This window comes from Pseudochaenichthys georgianus, chromosome 3, assembly GCF_902827115.2.
Source record: "Pseudochaenichthys georgianus chromosome 3, fPseGeo1.2, whole genome shotgun sequence".
In the NCBI taxonomy this organism is placed as follows: Eukaryota; Metazoa; Chordata; class Actinopteri; order Perciformes; family Channichthyidae; genus Pseudochaenichthys; species Pseudochaenichthys georgianus.
This window is the reverse complement of record NC_047505.1, coordinates 35,198,160-35,218,617: the sequence shown is the minus strand read 5'-3', so window position 1 is coordinate 35,218,617 and position 20,458 is coordinate 35,198,160. Positions and strand designations below refer to the sequence as shown.

The following is a 20,458-nucleotide window of genomic DNA, read 5'->3' as shown; positions in this document are numbered from 1 at the left end:
ACATATTCACTGTCGATAAACCTCCTATGGATCTCCTTCAAGCCATGTTTTAAAAATGTGCCATCAGTGATGCATTTAAAAGCACTATTTTTAAATAAAACGTAACAAACCACAAAGATAGCATCAACTCATTGTTTATTTGTCTGCTAAACCGCCTCACTAGTAAACAAAGTATAAAATGCCATATTTGGTCCAGCTTGTAGTGTATTTCTATTTAAATTCCCATTTAGATTTCAAGCACCTACTCTGGCTTCTTTTTAGCTTCTTTAGTCGAGACATAAAGCAATAAATACTGTCTGACTGCTGGTTGCCAGCCTCAAGGAAAGCAAGAACGGGTGATATGTGTAGGCGTGTAATCAACATCGTGCTTGCACTATGCACCCACTTCCTCTCCACACAAACAGCTTTATTTAACACTAAATATAGATCCTTTTCCATCTCTGTCTGTTATCCTACTTGTTTGGTTATAGCCGCCTCTTTGACTGTTAACCACTACAGCATCATTAACTACACATAGCACAAAACCACAGATTCAGCACCAAAAAAGAAAAACCTGAGATTTACAGTACAAAAAAAAGAAACCTTGGGCGATGAATTAACAAAAACATACTGCACCTACAGAGATGAGGGAGAAACCATGTGCCTGCATACTACAAGTCTTAATTAGAAGCAAATAGTCATTGACACTGTTTGGAGATAATTACCCTCCACACACTGCCTGATGCCCAATGAGAATTCACAGAGCTTGACTGTAAAATCATCAGCCGTAGTTATTCTCTAATTAAAGAAAATGTATATTGAATGCCATTTAATTGTGCTATTCTTGAAAAATAATTCTGGCAGCATTTGCAGTTTTATTATATTCCCCAACCCCCTTATTCGACACACCACAGCACACAACATTTTGTTGTTTATAAATCTCAAATAAAACAAAATATTTTGTCATTAAGAATAGTGAAAGTAACACCAAGTTACCGAGTGCCGGCATTTAACAACCACTCAACTTGGGTTCCCAGAAGAGTCACTCAAATGTGCTTGTTTTGTTTACATTGTTGAGTAAACTAACAACAGCTCTGGATGGAGGTGTGTCAGTGTGAAAATGAACTGAGCGTGGTGTCGTGCATTTGGCAAATGCAAAATAGAACTGAAGGTGGGCAACAACATTCTCAAGACTAGTGCTTTCGTTTGCCTACGTTTATTGAGAATTCACAATCAGTAACACTAGATTTTACATGTAGCCATTGCAGTACAGTTGTATGATTTAGATGCGCTTGTCTGAGATGATCATTTACTATCAGGAAATATGTAATACTACAATTGTCAGGAGAAGATTTGGTTCTCAACCCAAGCTTCTCAAACTGGCCCTCACGCTTATCTTTGCTGACAGAGCGATACAAACTGCTACACAAACTGAGACATCAGCACCAAGGAGCTGGAGAGATAGGGGTGGCCACCAGACGTGGCAAGGGTATAGAGGGGGGGAATTGCCCCCCAGCAGACAGGTGAAACACGTTCAGTGGGCCACAGCCAAGTGCAGACATTTCAATTAAGGATACAACGACAGGCCAGACAGTCTGGAGCCTGCCAGGTCGCCGCCTCAGCTCGAAGAATGTGACAGATTGTGATGATCCATTTCTGATAATACATTATGACATGACAACTCATGCTTATGAAAACATAACAAATGTAGAATGGTATACATATGCATGCAAATCCTTCTTTTCAAGGATTTCCTCTGAAGGTAAACTGATATTCATATAATTGACTGGATTTATTTTACTATAGATACTTTTTTTGTAACCTTTCAGGATAAATCTCAGTCCACTGAAATCAACTTTATGCTGCGTCTAGGTTAAACCTTTTGGAAGTACCACACACAAAAGCAGGATAGCATTGGGCATTGATCTAATAAAAGAGAAATTTGACTGGGGGCATCGATATATTACTTCCTGTCCCCAAACAAGCGCAGGTTTAACCTTTGCTGAACCTCTTGGGTTGGACTCTGGGCAGCTGTCAGTAATCAAATAGCCACCGTGAGGGTTTAATGTTGAACAGATGGAATTGAGGACCATTTCCTTTGCATTTTTACATTCTATGTCCTCCTCCATCACCACCACCACCTTCCCATGCTTCACAGGGTTGCACAGGAATCTGGGTAAGGAGTATTGTTTGTTTCTCACTTCAAGCACTTAAGACTGCTTGAAGTGAGAAATAGTTGAAAAAAATAAGACAGAATGAAAGGTTTCAGGGGGAGGGAGACTGTATGCAACATGGAGCGGGAGAGCAAGAGAAAAAGAGGGGGAGGAAAAGGCATTAACTTCCTGTGGAAACACCCACTTTTCCCATGAGCTCATACAAACCAGAAAGGTCACTGATTCAATACCTAATACACAGAGAGAAAGAGAACTCACAATGTGTCTACTGCCTTAAAGGGCCACCGGGGAGCATTCTATTAAAGCTGGGAAAACTTAAAAACAGTACAAATCGCTGCAAAGAATTGAAAAGAACAATAGGTTTTGATTGACAGTTTTTAAAAACTCCGCTATAAACCTAAATGATTATAGTGCTTGTTCAACGGCCAACGTAATAAGACTCATATAGAATGTTTACAGTTAGAGAGCAGTTTGGGTGTAGCACTGAAATCTTGGCTTCAAGCCGAATTAAATGAACTCATGCACATCACTCCTACAAGATCTCTTCCTCCTAATGCGCAACAGATCAATAGCTTGTCTCTTAAATCATGGCCTTGTCCTTAAATACGGGCTGACCAGTGAGACTCTGCCTCACCAGACAAACTTTTGGCGCGATTCCAACATCCACCCATTAAGATGACATCACTGGAAATTACATTACATTTAGCTGACGCTTTTATCCAAAGCGACTTACAATAAGTACATTCGACCAGGAAGACACAACCTTGAAGAAAACAGAATCATATAAGTACATCAGGTTTCATAGAGCCAAACATTTCAAGTGCTACTCAACTGGCTGTAGATAAGCCAGTCCTTTATTAGTATATAAGTGCTCTGTTAGCAGTTCTTTGTTAGTAATTCTATCGCTCGAGGTGAAGTCGAAAGAGATGAGTTTTCAGTCTGCGCCGGAAGGTGTGCAGGCTTTCTGCTGTCCTGATGTCAATGGGGAGCTCATTCCACCATTTTGGAGCCAGGATAGCAAACCCACGTGTTTTTGCTGATGGGAACTTGGGTCCCCCTCGCAGTGCGGGTGCAGCGAGTTTGGCTGATGCAGAACGTAGTGCACGCGCTGGGGTGTACAGTTTAACCATGTCCTGGATGTAGGAAGGGCCAGATCCATTCGCAGCATGGTACACAAGTACCAGTGTCTTGAAGTGGATTCTAGCAGTTACTGGAAGCCAGTGGAGGGAGCGGAGGAGCGGCGTGGTGTGGGAGAATTTAGGAAGGTTGAAGACTGCATTCTGGATGAGCTGCAGAGGTCGGGTGGCGGGCGGGCGGGCGGGCACGCGCACACACACACACCTATAGATTAGGCTAACAATAAGCTGCATAAACAAAAAAACTATTTATAATCATGCATGGACGTTATCATTTTAAACCACAAATGGGCTTCCACAGGTCTCATGCTTTTCCTTTCCTTTTTACAATCGTGGACTCTGGTTGGTGCACACCACTGCACTTCATCGCTAGGATATAGGGGTGCATTTTCATTCAAGTTGCCATTAATCAAAACACACCTGAATGGTACTTGGCTTTTTACAACTATATTGGACAGACTGGTGTTTCAAAATAAAAAAAAGTGACATACAGTGAATGGTCTAGCTAGCACTTAAGGCTGTAGAGTTGCAACACCACACATGCAGAGAATAAAGCAGAGGATAAATGTCCCACCAGTCAACCCCCTGCTCTCCTTTAACCTCTCTGGCATTAATACATCAATCGCCCTGCTAAATATCAATGTGTGCTGGACACTTTTGAACCTGCTCAAAGGCACAGAATCAAAGAGGTGCCATTTAAAGGCCTTTTTCCACCCGGTGACTGGGCTCAAAGCTGCCTGTTTTCTCTGTAGTGGTCACACTACAAAATATTTCTTTATATCCGTTTCGTAAGTTAACTTCGGTTAAATATAAGTGACCAGAGACCTGCGTAAATACTTTACAAGTCCACATACAGATTAAGGAGAACAACCCAGACAGAGAACTGTGTGAACCACCCTTATTGTTCTAGCTGATCACGTGACATCACTAATGTTCCCCTTCCCTGCATTAAGCCTTCCCTAAGCTGGTTTGTCTATGGCCCTTCCTTGTTTTGCTGGGAGGGATGAAAAATAGACATATTTTGATAATCTCTAAAAAGACATGGTGATTCCCCCCTGACTGCGTATTACTCGGGTGAATCCTCATCAATGCCTGCTTTTGTAGAAGTGAGAAAAACCTCGGCCCATGTGACGCTGTATCAAAATCGGCATAAATTAAGTTGAATAGATGTTGAGGATGAAAGAAAAGAAAATCAATACCTTTGGCACAGGAAGTTCATTATCGTACTGACATTTAAAACATAAAATATATTTCGTTAGACCTTGTTGGAACCCATTGACTCAGACAGTAGAGTGTTTATGTGTTTTTGCTTTGTTCTTCTTCCTCTGCTTTTTCTTGGTGCAGAAGTAGTCCTGCATGTGCTCATATCAACAAAGGTCCACTGTGACGGCACAGTGAGAGGACACCAGCTACTGCAGTGGCTGTGTGGACAGAGAAACTACTGTGTGACTTTCAAAAGCCCATACAAAGTCACTCAAAGGAGTGTGGCTCACAGTCAGTAGTCTATGGTTTTCAGAAAAAACGTATGACTGACCGAATAATGGGATGCTTATCATCTCTAAAAATGAAAAACACTAACAGGATCCAAAAGGCTGTTTCACCGATTAAGATTATAGAAAATAAATCTATATCCAAACAAATGACATATTTCTAACATACTACACACCTCTAAAAATATTAAACTGTACAGCACCTGCAGAAATGTGTTCATCATCTCCCCTCTGGTACAACTGCTGAGTGTGTATTTCTGCACCAGTGTACTCGACTGCAGACTATAATTCTTAGCAAGGGGTGATATGTCAAAGTAAATGGGACCACTCACTGGCATCATGTCAGATACACAGCAGCATTACCGTTGTGTGCTTTTAGGCCAGCACTCCAACGACATAGGCAGCAGAAACGTTATTACTGAAGCGGGCAACTCCTCGTAAATAACACCTAATGGACACATCTTATCTCTGATGGCTCCTCCCTGCCTGCCCAGTCACCATCATCACAAGTAATTGAATTTGGGTAAAGACACTGATCATTATCAAAAACTGTGCATGTCACAATAACAAATAAAAGAAAAACAAGAAAAGAATAGGATGGCAGTCAGAGAGGCCTCCACCAAGACCAATACTGCAGTTATGTGTTCCATGGATGAGCTGGAAACAACAAGGACGATACAAAGAAGATGTATTTGAGGCCTATTTGTTTGGGTATTTCCAGTATTTGCATGTCAATGAGAAGCAAAGGAAGCAGATCAAGACATATTTTGATAATCTCTACCAAAGGTGTGCCAACATTTCTGCCATCTTTCTGAGTTGATGTTTCGACTTGCTGGGGGAAGAGAACAAATTTGTTCCGATAATTGTAACTCCACATAATGCAGCTAAAATACTTCTTGCAACATCTTGCTATGTAAACATAAGTGAAACCCGGTTTGTGCCCCTGTCTGGGATTTGGATTTGCTCCAAAATGCAATAGGCTCATCACTAGCCAATGCTTCACCTTTCCAACAAGTTTGATGAAGATGGCCAGTAGTTTTTCCACAACTCTGCAAATTGACCAGAAAACGCAACCTCCTCTGCAGAGGTAATGCTTGAAGAAACGTATCATATGCTATGGACTTGAAAGTCACCAGGCCTGTGGCTTGTGGTGGCCCTCACACATGACTAGCAGAGTGTAACTTTTGAAATGGCTAGCTTGTAAACAAGGCGATTGTCTTTTGTGTGCGAGGGGCCTGAGCGCTACATGCTCTAACTAGCCTTTTGGGAGGCCCGGCTGTGAGTGGCCAATGTTTTGGTTCGACAAACCAAACACACTTTTTTAGGCAGCTGCTGACTTGATTTGCATTGGCGTGTGCCAATTGAAAAGACTGCATCAGGGCAGCAACTGGTGCTGAAAACACAGACGCATTTTCTGCGTGTGTTAGATTAGTATAACAGTCACACAACAGCTGTGTCACTGACTCAACCAAACGCAGATATTTCTCAATGTATCCCTCCACACATGTACCTGGTGCAGACTAAACGGCCTTCCTGGTATGATCTGTTTTCTTATCAGTGGAGGAGAGTCACACTGGGCCATTGTGGTCAGCATATTAGGACAGCGAGTCGTGCTGTACTGTCACCTGTTGAGGGGTTGTCTCATTCCAAGCCTCACCTCCCACTGATGGACAGCAGGTGCCGCGCAGGCCTCTGGACGGTGTCTGCATGAGACGTGCCAAATGTCTACCAGCTGCCTGGCAAGTAGCTTAGGAGCCGGCATCAGCGACAAGCACAGACGTATAAAAAGAACCATTCATAGTGTTCCATCATCTGAGCTACAAGGAAAATGTCTCCTCTACATGGGGCACACTACAGAAGGCAGAATTACTTTAATAACATTGTAGACATTGTTCAAAAAGGGCACACTGATGAAAAATGCTATATATAAATCAACCGTTGCATCACTAGTGGGGTGATTAAATGTAGGCGTGTCACATGAAAAGGTGTGCGTACATTTGTAATGCTGAATACAATGTGGTGGGAGCGGGCTGCTAAAATAAGCAGCATCAGTTTCCCATAGACAGAGTTGCTGTTATATGACTCTGAGATGCGAGACCTGATACTGTGCACAGTTATTCTGAAACAGACAGATGTGTGAATACAGAACAATAGACAAAAAACAACACAGAGGAACCCGCTGCCCTCTCTGTCTGTCTGATTATCTGAGGGGCAGTGACCGGAAAACAACGGAGGATATTGCAGGTGAATACAAGGTTTTTATGACCTATCGGAGGGAAATGTTACAATTTCAAAGTGCGCATACAAATGTTTTGTTTTCCTTCATTCTGATATTCATTAGAAATATGTGTATTATGGTAAAATGGAGAATTTAGAAACACATTTGATTGTTATGTCATGTTAAGCATATGCTGATTTTATTCATGTATATTACACGTGAAAATATGTTGAAACTAACATAAAGATATTTCTTGTAGATATAACCAATTTCATAGGCTGCACAAGTGAATGTTGTGCAAATACCAAAATACAGTATATAACACTCTCTGCTCTTTTGAACGTTACTTACAGACTTGTGCGTACATGCTTCAGGATTCATTAGAATTTGCTTTCAGCTTTTGCAGAGAGACAGAGAGACACTTAGAGGGAGAGAGTGGCTGAAATTATCATCTGATCTCAGATCTGTTTTGTGGTTTTCTGGATCACACCTCCGCCTCCAGCAAACAATTTTGCTTTCCACAGAAGAAAACACAGAGAAGATGCTTTGGAAAAAGTGGGAAATGGTTTAGAGAGCAATGATCACTGGCACCATACTGCTTTTTCTACATAATCACCTGAAAACATGTTATAATAACTAAGTTTTGATTTCTCGAGGAAGGCTTCATATGTTCTGCCCTGCCAGCTAACAAACACGTTACAGTCACACATCAGGGATTAAGTTCTTCTTTGACTGAACAGGGAGATTATTGGGTTAACAGAATGACATTACAAGAGATAAGAAACATTTCGGAAAAGCAAAACAGAGAACTAATTCACAACAAACACTAACTGTACTACAACCAATACACGGAAGACCTATGCAGAATGAGGAAGCACACTTACAAAAGAAGGGGAGCAATATCTATTGTTTTCAGTGGAAAGTACTCATATATGTATGTGTGCCTGTGGACTGGATCAAAGCCAACTTTAGTTAAGAGGCCAAAACAGGTAAAGGCCATTGAAAGTCACACAAGAAACAGACATAGAGGAGAGTCAAATGGTAGTGAAACATGTATTTAAAGCCATTTATGTAACAGTAAATCTAATCTTAATAATTGACAACATTCCTCTCAACTATAAGACTTACAACAACACACTGGAAGATCGTAAAAATGACATCAGAATGGAATCACCAACAAATATACAATAGTCTAATAGTAACCGATGCTGTATTATTGTATGCTAAGCTAATGCTGGTTAAGAGTCGTCTCCCTCCCTGGATAGTCATTCGTTTCTCTCAGAGCTAAAGGGATGACCTGCTAGTCTCCTGAGCTTTCCCAGATGGTTGGGAGTGTCTTTATGGATCCTAAATGTACTTTTACATGAACATTCCTATGGGGAGCTGCTTGGCATTTTTCCAGATTCAAGTCAATTACCTCATCACTGCGATTGTACACTACTTATCCATGTATTCAAATAGGCCTAAAAACATAAAGCCTCACAAGCAGCCATTGGTACCGCAATGTTCATCACTTGCCACAATACCCAAGTGATTTGGACACTAAATTATAAATACATTATTCTCAGCTCCATGGAATGTATGGGAGGAAAACTATAAAATGTGTCCTGAGGGTTGCACTACTAGTGGAAAAGCCATGGTCATTACAATCAAAGGGGTTTATCTTTTTGGAAGCATTATGTACATTTCACACATGCCTACTAATTACTTTATACAATGTCTTGTGTGGAAGGCTGGCCTCTTTGCCTGAGGGGGGCACAGAGGAAAAAGCTTACAGTGTGTCAATGTGCCGGTATAATTCATGGCAATCTGAATAATCACCAGAGTTGGGTGTAACGCGTTACTTTGTAACGCGTTGTTACTTTGTAACGCGTTACTGTAATAATATTACTTTGTCGGTAACGGAGTAGTGTAACGCGCTACTTTTATAATCCAGTAATCACACTACAGTTACTAACATTGCCCCGACACGCGTTACTTCGTTACTTTCTAAAATCAGTCATAATCAAACCTCAACAAACACCTGCAAAGAACACATGCTAGGTGAAGCTAACGCACATAGCTGTTGTTTATTTATATCACACACACGTAGTTCTTCTTCTCTGTTTTCCGGTTGTTGCTTGTTTTGAATGACGAATACACACTACCGCTGCCTGCTGGTAAGGAGAGTTATTGCCACTCACGCATGCGCAGTTCGTACGTGCTCGGCTGAAGTCTGGCTCCAGTGCAACACATGGCCAACACGCAGGAGAACACGCTGACGCAACAGCGTGAGCAGAGATAGACTGCGCAAAATATACAGATAGCAGGAGACAGAGGACAGCCACGGTCAGATAGCAGGAGACAGAGGACAGCCACGGTCAGATAGCAGGAGACAGAGGACAGCCATGGTCAGATAGGAAAACATTCAGGAGCTATCTGGATCAGTCTTATGCGACAATGGAAACTGAACTAAAGAGAACATTTGAAACTTTAGCAGTCTACGTGATCTGCCTGTAGGGAGGGGCGGGCCGGCCCTGCGAGTAAAGTAACGAGTAAAGTAACGAATTACTTTATGTAGATAGTAACGAAGTAGTGTAATATATTACTTTTTTTTAAAGTAATATGTAATATGTAATATATTACTTTTTTTTAGTAACGACCCCATCTCTGATAATCACATTTAGATATTTTACGCAGGAGTTTACATTTTGGGGATCCTAAAACATTAGGATACACTGTCTATTGTTAATCATGCTAAATTCTAAGAAAATGTGGCAGTTGTCTGCTTTTGCGTAGGTGTTGCATAGCCAATAATACAATAGAACAATTGAAAAAACCCAATAAAGTTGCTCTTAACATCCTGCAGGCAATGACCTATAAGAAGTGTCAGGTATGGAAGTGTTGTGTACATGTCTTAAGTTAGTGTGCTAATAAAAAGCCATAAAAAAGGGGCAGTTTTTTATATACATTCCTACAAATTAAGTTACAAGTGTATGCACCCTGTCATACTTTGGTTTCCCTCTGTCTTATATAAGTTCAGGAAATCATGTTCCTATAATATACCAACGGTCACACATTTCAGGATCCTGACGAAACAGGTGACTAACAAAGGGGAAACACCCTTGTGAAGAACAACCTCAAGCTAAGTGCTGCAGTCACCAGCCACAAGGCCAGTTGACTTCATAACTGATTGGTCACACAAACCCTATTTAGAAACATACTTATGATCTATGGCTATAACCAGCCAGAGTTTTATGTTCACTGAGGTCCGACAAGTGAAGACATATAATTAAGTATGTATAAACACTTGCATGGTAACATCTGAAAAGAGTAATATGAGCATAAGAGAGATAGAGGAGAACATACAAAATGGACAGTTAGGTTCACTTTTTGAGAGTCTTTAAAAGTGTTCTAATCACAGTAAAGTTAAAATACTTACAAACAATACAAGGATGCAGGATTAAACATGCATTTCCATTTAAAGGGGTCATTGCTTTTATCAGACCCTGCACATCAGAAAGTGTTTATCTATAAACAGCAATAGGGTTCATATTTAGTTGTTTTATAATTAATAAGCAATTTCTTCAATATTTCTGTTCTATCTCAGTATCATCAATTCTGCTTTTCAAACTATACACAGTTTAAGTTGTTGAAATAACTTTTCATAAGCAGACCAAAGAAGGAAATCCTATAAAATCACTGACCCAATGCAGGTGGAACTTGGCTTCAATATCTACACAAGAGTCAAATGAGGGTAAAGGGTGGTGGTGGGAAAAGGGAAATAAGGCACAGTCACACAGACTTTGTGCTACTGTGCTCGGTCCAGGCCATTGTTTAAAATTCATTGTTGAGCTTTTACTGGAGCACACGAACATGAAACATATATTAATGTGAGTGCAGCACCAGCCTAGAAGAAAATTGATCCTTAAAGAAATCTACCTTTTTTATAACTACGTTATTAGAGTATCTTTTTTTGAAGTTATACACTCTGCGTTTGGTGAAGCAGGCAGAAGACAAGTCATTGTCGTTTATGTTTGTGCATGCTTATACTGATAGATGTTCAACAAGCTAAGTAACTATGAAACCATTCACAAAAACAGTTTGTCTACCGGAATTGTTTGCTTTATAAATTCCATGCAATAGTCACTGCACGCACAAGACCTGCATTCTTTCCTAGATGACATAGTGGCGAAAGGCTGTCCTCTACCCTCTTAAATTATTGTTATTTTTTGTTGTCATAGATACATGTACTTATTTTTACCTCCTGGTTAGAATTTGTGTTGTCAAAACCAATGAAGGGCTTATCCAGCTCTGTGAGAAATCAACAGGTGACTTTCCTACAGAGCTAAACAAACACTGTCCTCTCATCACCTGGGCTAACAGCCACGCACACACACACGCATCTGCAAACCCTACGGTAGAAGAGAGCTTAATGTAATATGGTCCAGTCTTGCTTTACAAAGGAAAGGTATAAACTCCCTTAAAGGACATGTAGAAATGCCGGTCAGAATATAAATGGAAATGACATATCCCTGAGTCAGACAGAAAGCTACAAAACTGCCTGTATCCAAAAATGGGCTGAGAGTATGCCGTGTGTGGTGTTACATACAACTAAACTTCAAAACTAAATCACAAACGCACACACTACAGCGTCGCTGCAAACATTTTGTTTAACCACCTGTGGCTATTTCTGAGAAATGCACAGCGGCGGTCACCACATTCAACTCCTGCGTTACTATTATTACTACAACATGCCTCCACATGCCCAACGAGAGCTGCCATTATAATCCGTGTTTGCTATTGAATTATTACTCTAGGGAAACATTCTTCCTAAAAGACCTCATATCTAAACAAAATATGTGAGATATTTCGAAAAAGGAGTAGGAGTATAGAAAGAGAGGGGTCACTTCAGCTGTAAATCCAGATGAGGTCGAACACAAATCCTCAACTGTCTGGACTTGATCAGTCAGGATGTTTTTCTCTCATGGATGAATCTCCACTGCCGGGGGCCGCCACAACACTAATATTAGCAAGCATGTGAGCAGGCAACACCATAAGTCAGAGACTCAGAGACCAGTGATCAGACCACACAACACCTCATTATGGTCTCCTTTTAGGAGCTCCTTTGGTTACTCTTTGTAAATTAAGTCAGTTTTTGATGTGTGATTATTGCTTGGGTAAAAACAAACGTACACACAACACCACCCCACATGCTGTGTTCACATGGCCAATGTGAGTCATGTTTGCCCTTCTTGGGATGCTTCCTTCTTTATGGACGTCACATTAAAACAACACACTGTGCTTCACAACTTTTGTCAGATGACTCAATGTTATGTCATGCCAATGCTATCTCAGATTGAGTCAACTGCTCGGCGTTAGGGAGGCCAGCAGCCCCCGGTGGCCTGCCATTCTGTTATTGCTAGCGACATCATCTTTTATCCCCCAACTCCCAGAAATCCCTGCTTCAGCACAGTAAAATCATTTCTGACCCCTCCCACCCAGCTCACCATGTCTTCCAACTTCTGCCCTCAGGGAGGCGCTACAGGTCACTGTCCGCCAAAACCGCCGGCTTCAAAAACAGCTTTTCCCCCTTTGCAATACGGACACTAAGGCTGCGGCCACACGAGGACGAAAACGGCTAAACGCATAGGATTAATGCAAACGCAAAAAAGCTTCTGTCCACACGCAATAGTCATCCGGATAGTGTCTGTCCACACGAGACCGCTCCGTTTAGCTCCAACCGCTGGAGAAGCTGCAGTACATATGCAGGAGCCTGTACGTGGCGCTGTAACTTCCTCCACAAAATCAGCGAAGAAGCATGGTTGTCATGGTTGCCCTTCTGTTTATTCTCCGCGGTGGGGGCCGAGGGAACCGGGCAGAGTTTTTCGCCAGTCAACGTGTATTAAAGTTTAAATCTTCCGGACAAAATTATAAAAGTGCCGGTCAAAGGTCTTCTTTGTTATTTATTGAGCTTTAAAACAAATGAATAACGACTCTATATAATATAATACACGGAGACTCTCTTTTTCCTCCCTCTCTTCGGACAGCGTCAGTGTCTGTCTCATGCAGCAGCTGATCCAGTAATGAGTGACCCGGCCGACAGTAAAAAATAAACATATTTATAACTAGTTTAGGTAGTTTGAGAGGTAATTGAAATGATGATCTGACTTGAAGTGTGTGTTTTGCTGCAGCGGGAGGAGCTGCAGGTGAGCAGAGCTGCGTGTCTCCGTCCTGTCAGATTAGACTTCACTCGCGTTTAGGTCCATATCGAGAGAAAGATAAATAATCTGAATTCAGTGTGCAGTTTACTTTGACGCGGGGGTGAGCAGCAGAGGTGGGGAGAGGCGGGGCTATTGCCTCATCATTATCAGAAAATGATCATATAGGGCGTACACACGGAGCCGTTGGAACCCCCAGAGCGTTGCGTATGCCGTTCTATCCACCTTGGGACCCGTTATCGTTTCCTCAGTCATTTAGTGCCGTATTCGGTCGTCCTCGTGTGGCCGAACGGTCTATATGACACTAAACAGTAATGCAAACGACCGTTTTCGTCCTCGTGTGGCCGCAGCCAAATGGACTCTTATGGCGCGTTTCCACTGCAGGCCTCGCTCGGCCTCGCTCGGTTTGGTTAGTCCTTATTAGGCCCTGCTCACTTTAATGCTGCGCTTCCATTACAGTTTAGGAACTGGGGCAGTTACTATAGTAACGCAGTGTAGGCGGAGCCGTGACGTCATCTTCAATGAGAGCCCCAGAAAAACAACACAGCCGTTAGCTGTTAGCACTCAGAGCTCACAGCTCCTCATATCTGTTCAGAAACTAGACAAAAGTTAAACAAGTACAAACCACAGACTGCCTGTGTCATGGCGAATACAGTCGCTGGTTTATTTATGTCTGTATAGGCCGTTGTTGTGAGTGTGGACGGTCGGAGCATATATAACGTTAGCTTAGCCAAGCTACATTTAGAAAACACGCATTTTAAAAGGGTTTTTCGCCTGTCGTCTGTCTGCAGACTTGTCAAAGCATTAATTCATGGTTTTTACTAACCGGTATCAGGATGTTGTTACTTCGGCATCATTTTGAAACGTGTATTACAATTAAATCACGGTCAAATATGTTCATTTTGTTGTAGTTGTAGCCCCCTTGCCAGCGATTCTCTCCCTAGTTTAGCATACTCAGCCCGACTCAGCCTGGTTGTTCCTGGCCCTAGAACCACGATTTAGTCGGGCCAGAAAAAAGGTGAAAAAGTAGCCCCGGGCCAAAACTAGGCCAAGTGGAAACGCAACCAAAAACGGGCCCCGCACGGCCTGGCACGCTTAAAGCGAGCTACCCGCTGCAGTGGAAACTCGGCATAAATAACCCCAATGAACAATAACAATCCACCACACCTTGAACTTTATGTTATGATATGTCTTTGCCCTGTGCTGTACTTTTTATTGTATGTTGAATTGTATGGAAAAAGCTGTAATACTCTGCACTGAACACGAATTCCACCAGCCTGGCTGTGTGGTAATTAAAGATTCTAATCTAATCATTTTTTTTTTGTCTTAATTAATGACTGAAATGTGCCAATAGAATCGAGTATCAAAAGACAGCCAAGTATCTAATTGACATCAAAGTCTTGTTTTACTTTAATCACATTTTCTGAGCTATATCAGAACTTTTATAGTGTGCTGCTTTTGTAAATTCAACTTAAGTGCATTTAAGAGTTTGGTATGTTTTGGTACATTTAAAAGCAAGGTTTTAGTTTGAGTGCCAAAGCTCAGGTATCATATTGGTTCCAGTAATGAAAATGTTCAAATTACACAACATTGAAACATGCTTCTTAAAATAGTTAATGTTTAGTGCTTGGTTAGCCACCCCCAACACAGACACATTCCTGCAAACATATAACACATGATGCCACAAAAAGACACCGCTGCATATCCAGACTGTCGGAGCACCTTTCCTTTATAAAATTATACTGTAGAACTGTTGGGAAACTACCTTAAGCTTACTCTTCGTAGTCTATTTAAAATAGTGGCTTCTTACCTACTTGATGAGTAGTTATCAAATAATAAATGTTTCATGTTCTTTATCTAGGTATGAGTTCAATGTAAACCATATCCATAAGAAATGGAAGAAAATATAAGAGGAAGGAGCCATTGCAAACCAGGAAGCCAAAAAAGAGTTTCAACAAAGGTTTTTCTGTTTATGAAGAGACTTTAAATCACTTGCATTAACGCTGTTTTACTTAGCACTGACAGGAGGCCTGGTATATTGTAAAATGTGTTATATTTCATAACACGTGCATTAAAAGTGATACTGCAATAAATCTGGGAGAAAATTAAATCAAGCACTTTTTGGAAAAACGTATAACACTAAATCAAAAAACCCTGTCAAGATATACACATATACATACACAAACACACACACACATAGCTCTATGATTCAGGAAGCCGGTCATGTTTTTCCATACAAAACTAAAAGGTCCTAAGAGCAGCAGCAGCAGAGTGACTTCCTTTTGCCAAAGGGCCAAATTCCACATGGTCCGTGACCATTAACCCACCCAGGCTGACCCAGACCCCCACCTCCTCAACACTCAACATAGTTCTGGGGAAAGCCTCAACTTCACAATCAGCTGTTAGGTCTTTGCTCTTGGCAGGCACCTTCTATAAACTTCTGAAGAGGATGTAGGTTCTCCTGCTGCTGTCAACATCTCAATCTCTCTCACTTTCACGCCACCAAATATGCCAGCCGATGGCTAGAAAGGCATGAGTAAATTAACTGTGGGTCACGCTGAATACAAAATGCACATACAAGTAGCTGTTCAAGCAAAATCCGACTTTACAACTGAAATAAATAAATTATACCCTGGTACTACTTACCGTTTACTTTCCAAAATAAATGTATTGCAAGAGCACAATGCAGAGAGCTTGATGATATTTTCTAGGTTGTGTTGAGCTCACTTATTCAACAAAATATGACACTTTAGGTCATTCAATAATAGGCTTTTGAATTAGTTTGTCAGCGGTGTGGCTGGCTGTTTATTAAGCAGCAGATTCCAAGTGGAGGCTGCCGTTTTATTAATAAATCTTTTAGCATCCCTCTTAATGCAATGGTAAAACAAATGTTGCTGATTATATTGAGCAGACATGAATTATGATGTTCAAACTGAGAAAAATCTTCCCAATAATAATATCAATGTTAACACTGTTTTTATATTCAGTAAAATGTCTTTGGTGCGTTTTAATTCAGCTTCAAATGTTGCCCTACTTCAGGTCAGTGAGGTCAGCAGGCTATGGCAAATAGCTGTGCCACAGCAATCTGATCCCTTTTTACTTGGTATGCAGTTAATGAGCTTTTTGAACCCTCATTAGACACAACTTCCCCCAACACACACAAGCTTTTTACCCCCACTCTCTCAAAACGTGTGCCAGCCCACTATTGTCTGGCAGTGTGGAGACATGCAGCTGCCTGCAGCCTGGGCAGTACCACACGAGGGGGAAACACTACACACAAGGCAAAGGTTAAAGTTTGTCATTTATTTCATACAGAGTGTGTGTGTGTGTGTGTGTGTGTGTGTGTGTGTGTGTGTGTGTGTGTGTGTGTGTGTGTGTGTGTGTGTGTGTGTGTGTGTGTGTGTGTGTGTGTGTGTGTGTGTGTGTGTGTGTGTGTGTGTGTGTGTGTGTGTGTGTGTGTGTGTGTGTGTGTGTGTGTGTGTGTGTGTGTGTGCGTGCGTGGGGGGGCTTTTCGGAAAGGAGCCCTTGCTTAAATTACTATTATGAAAGCTTGGAAGGTCAAAGCAAGGCAGGCTCTGCAGTGTGCTGGAATGCAACCAGGCATAGATGAACGTAACTCTTTACGTGCCTTTTATATGTGACACAGATGGATTTCAAGTAAGCTTCCATTAAACTCGTGAAAACAGTCTTTCAGGGGGAAATGGTTAATTATTTTTAAAAGAATTAACATTAATGTAGTTGTTTGCCTTCAGTCACTGGAAGTGTTTCAAATAATGTTTGCCAGCAGGTATTTTTATCGAAAGTCTACATCTGAACATAAAAGTTAATCATCTTACAATGGGTGTTATGTGCTGCTGCTGTTCTGCTTATTATATATTAATTAAACCATTACGGGTTCTGTCATTGTTTGCTTATTTCTCATGAGATTTGGAACAGTTTGGTGTCTCTCAATTATAATGTTAAAAGTACATGTATCTCTCTGAGGACACCAGTAGGCCTACTACAATGATGGAGTTTTCTGTAACTCTACAATGCACTTTTTATAGCATTAACACTCATCTGGGATGAGGGTTCCTTAGTTTCTGGCTAGAACAGACTACATTTTAGCATGGACTCTTTATTAACGTTACTCTGCAGCAAGTTAATAAAATAGGACAACTGAGGAGCTCCGCATACCCACTTTCCTTTCTCTTTTGACTAGCGGCAATGAACGGCAAAGTGGAAGTGGATCTCTCGGAAATCGACGTGTTAAAGTGACAGCCGTCCTTCCTCGTTTAATTCACAAAATAAGGCTTAATATCTCACCCTAACTTGTAACAACCCCTCTGTAAATAGTTGAAGGCCTCAAATAAAGTAGAGAAGAAAACACCCAGGTATCCGCTTACGGGGTTCCCGTGTCTGGCCTCCCCTCTGATTTCGCCGTGTTTTCGGATAAGCATTTTAAAGCACGGGCTCTAATTCAAGTGAAGTGTGCATGCTACTGACCTGAATAAACTGGATAGTCAGGGCTGATTTCCCGACACCACCTCCTCCGACCACCACCAGCCGATACTTCTCCTGCACCGAGCCGTCCTTCCAGCCTGCCATCGAGGACACTTCGCTGCTCGCCGCCGCCGCCGGAACACCAGTGAGCAGCAAACACCCACTTTTTCCTGTAAAGTGAAGAGGCCCTGTAGTGTGAGACACCGGAGAGAAGAGTCCAGAAACGTGCGGGAAATGACTAGTCGGTGTAGTCCGTTTAATGCACGGATAGATAGATAAGGAAGGGTCTACGGAGCTACGGGCGCCTGTCCATACGCCTGACCGTGATTCAGCCTCGACAACACTGCGTTGTTCGAGCAGAGGAACCGGGAGTAGAGTGAACAGCCAGACCAGTACTAATGTCTGGCGCTAGGGGCCCTTCTACAGGCTGTGTGTGACTGAACACCACGCCTACAGTACACGCACACACAGACACACACGCAAGCGCGCGAGCACAAACACACACACACAGCCCTGTCCTGAGACTATCATACTAGATCTCCTGCAGTCACATTCCTGTCCTCACACACAGCCTTCCCTGAGCACACACATAAAAGCTGTGCCTGCCTTCTCTAACTGCAACAAATGACACAGGGATGATAAAGATGCCCTGCAGCTATAGCTATAGAGTCATAGTGTAAACCTCCAGTAGGCCTAATAAAAACTGTATTTTGTTTTCTTCAAAAGTCTCCAATTAGATGTTTTGTACCCTATGCCATATGAATTCAAAAAATAAATAAAAAACTACTCACTGCTTGTCAGGCCTACTACTACTGCCTCACAAGCACATTACAAGCTCTGCAGTATCATGTTTCTGATTATTCCGTAATCTAGACTGCTTCATTGTTATAAACCCTTATTTATTGACCTGCATTGCTCGATTGGAAGAAGAACATTTTTACATCTCATATTTAGATTTCAACACCAGGTTATATTAAGGGTCATTGGTTACAGTAAATATAAAAATGTTACATCGGCCTTCTTCAGTCATTGGAAATAAGAGTCAGAATCAGAATCGGTGTTATTAATTTATAGGTTATAGGAATTTTTATGTTTTAGCAATGCACAAGAAGAGTAATTTTCCATGAAAATGTAGTATTTATCTAATTAGATTATCAGCAGTGCATTTTACCAATAAAAAGGTTGATATAAATATCAAATCGTAATGTAAATTCTAAAAATAAATAATATAAAGACAAATAAAACTCACTTTTGTTCCTCTCAGATACATCTTTATTAGTGTATTCATGTAACAGTGACAGTTAATGTTCAAAGGCTTAAGGTTGTCTTATCCTAGTCAAATGGTGGTCACATGGTGATATTTATCTTGAAGTGTTTTCATGATAGGTGCAAATAAAAGGGATGGACTCTGATTTTTTATGTCACTTAAATAGCACTCAGTCTGAAAAATAGACTTAAGCCAGTCTATCTGAAAGGACAGACTTAACTTCAGTGTGTACAAGCATGGCTTTTTTGTATTATATCAACATGTCAAGTAAATGCCATGTTATGACAAATCTGACTACAGGATTATGATGTGCAGGGTGCCAAAGCACGGTTTGATTCGACCTATGGATTCGACACATGTGGCGCCACCTAGTGTCAGAAGAAGGAGGCTGGATGCGAAACAGTGCACTCATGTGTCATTCAAAGTCTTGATTGAGAGTATAAAAGTTGGTTTCAGGCATTCATATACATAGTTGTTTCATATGGAGAGTGAGAGTGTTACTAAACCTTTGAACTCACCCATAAGGCCTTAAGTTCAGGACAAGCTTGTTAGCAGCTGAGAAAGAGAAATGCTGCAGCATTTTTTGTATAAAATGCAGGACAGGCGTAATAAAAAAACTGCCCAGTAAACTGAAAGTGTCCAAAGATATATATTTTCACAGTTACCTTGAACAATGAAAAGTATTTTTGACACTGGGCTTGGTGCTACATATAGTAAAACCACTTACAAACACTTTTTCACAGACACAGACCCATATAAAAGAGTCCCTATAAAAATGATAAATTAAAGAATGTACGAGTACTTTGTGTACAAGAAAAATCACGAAGATACAAAAACATAGCATAAACACAGGGTGTAAAAGCTTAACGGTTTTATGGAGTTTAGATTTCATTGTAATAATGATGGATAATATCTACCATAAATCCAAAGAGGCCGTACAATGCAGACAGTAGGTTGTCAGTGGCCGTTTCTCAATGTCGAGTAAAGCTGCTGCAGAGCCACTATTTTAAGTATACTACGTCATCGAGTGGTGCCAAAAGCTGGGCATTTAAACCAGATTTAAACAGTCCTTCGGAGCCACTCGATGACGTTGTATACTTGAAATAGTGGCTCTGCAGCAGCTTTACTCAACATTGAGAAATGGCCAGTAACTGCTGCCAGCTGTTTATTTTAGCAGCTGAAGCTCTGACCTCAAAGCCACCTTTCAGCCTTTATTTAAGCCCCTGGAGAGACAGATTTCAGAGATATTGCAAATGTATGACCGGGTTGTGACCCTTTAATCTGGCATATTCCCAGAAATGTCCCTTTACTCATACATAAACAGGAGGGAAAGTGGAATATGTAACTCTCTGCCAACACTAATCCATCTCAATCTCATTTGATCAGTGAAGGTAACACTTGCAGATGGTTTTGAGAGTACCTTTGAAATCACTGCAATATTCAGTAGTACCTGAGGTCAAAATAAATTGTGTCCAAGCTAAGGATATGGATGTATTTAAGAGTATTCATGAT

General features: G+C 41.3%; 1 protein-coding gene across 1 annotated transcript in view; it reads right to left on the bottom strand.

Annotated features, from left to right (window-relative positions):
- Positions 1 to 18,091, bottom strand: part of rras2 (RAS related 2) — a 35,115-nt gene extending 17,024 nt beyond the window's left edge. The window contains exon 1 of the mRNA XM_034110960.2: positions 17,683 to 18,091. Coding sequence (XP_033966851.1) covers positions 17,683 to 17,784 — 102 coding nt within the window. The 5' untranslated portion in view covers positions 17,785 to 18,091. The remainder of the gene's footprint in view (positions 1 to 17,682) is intronic.
- Between the last annotated feature and the right edge of the window lie 2,367 nt (positions 18,092 to 20,458).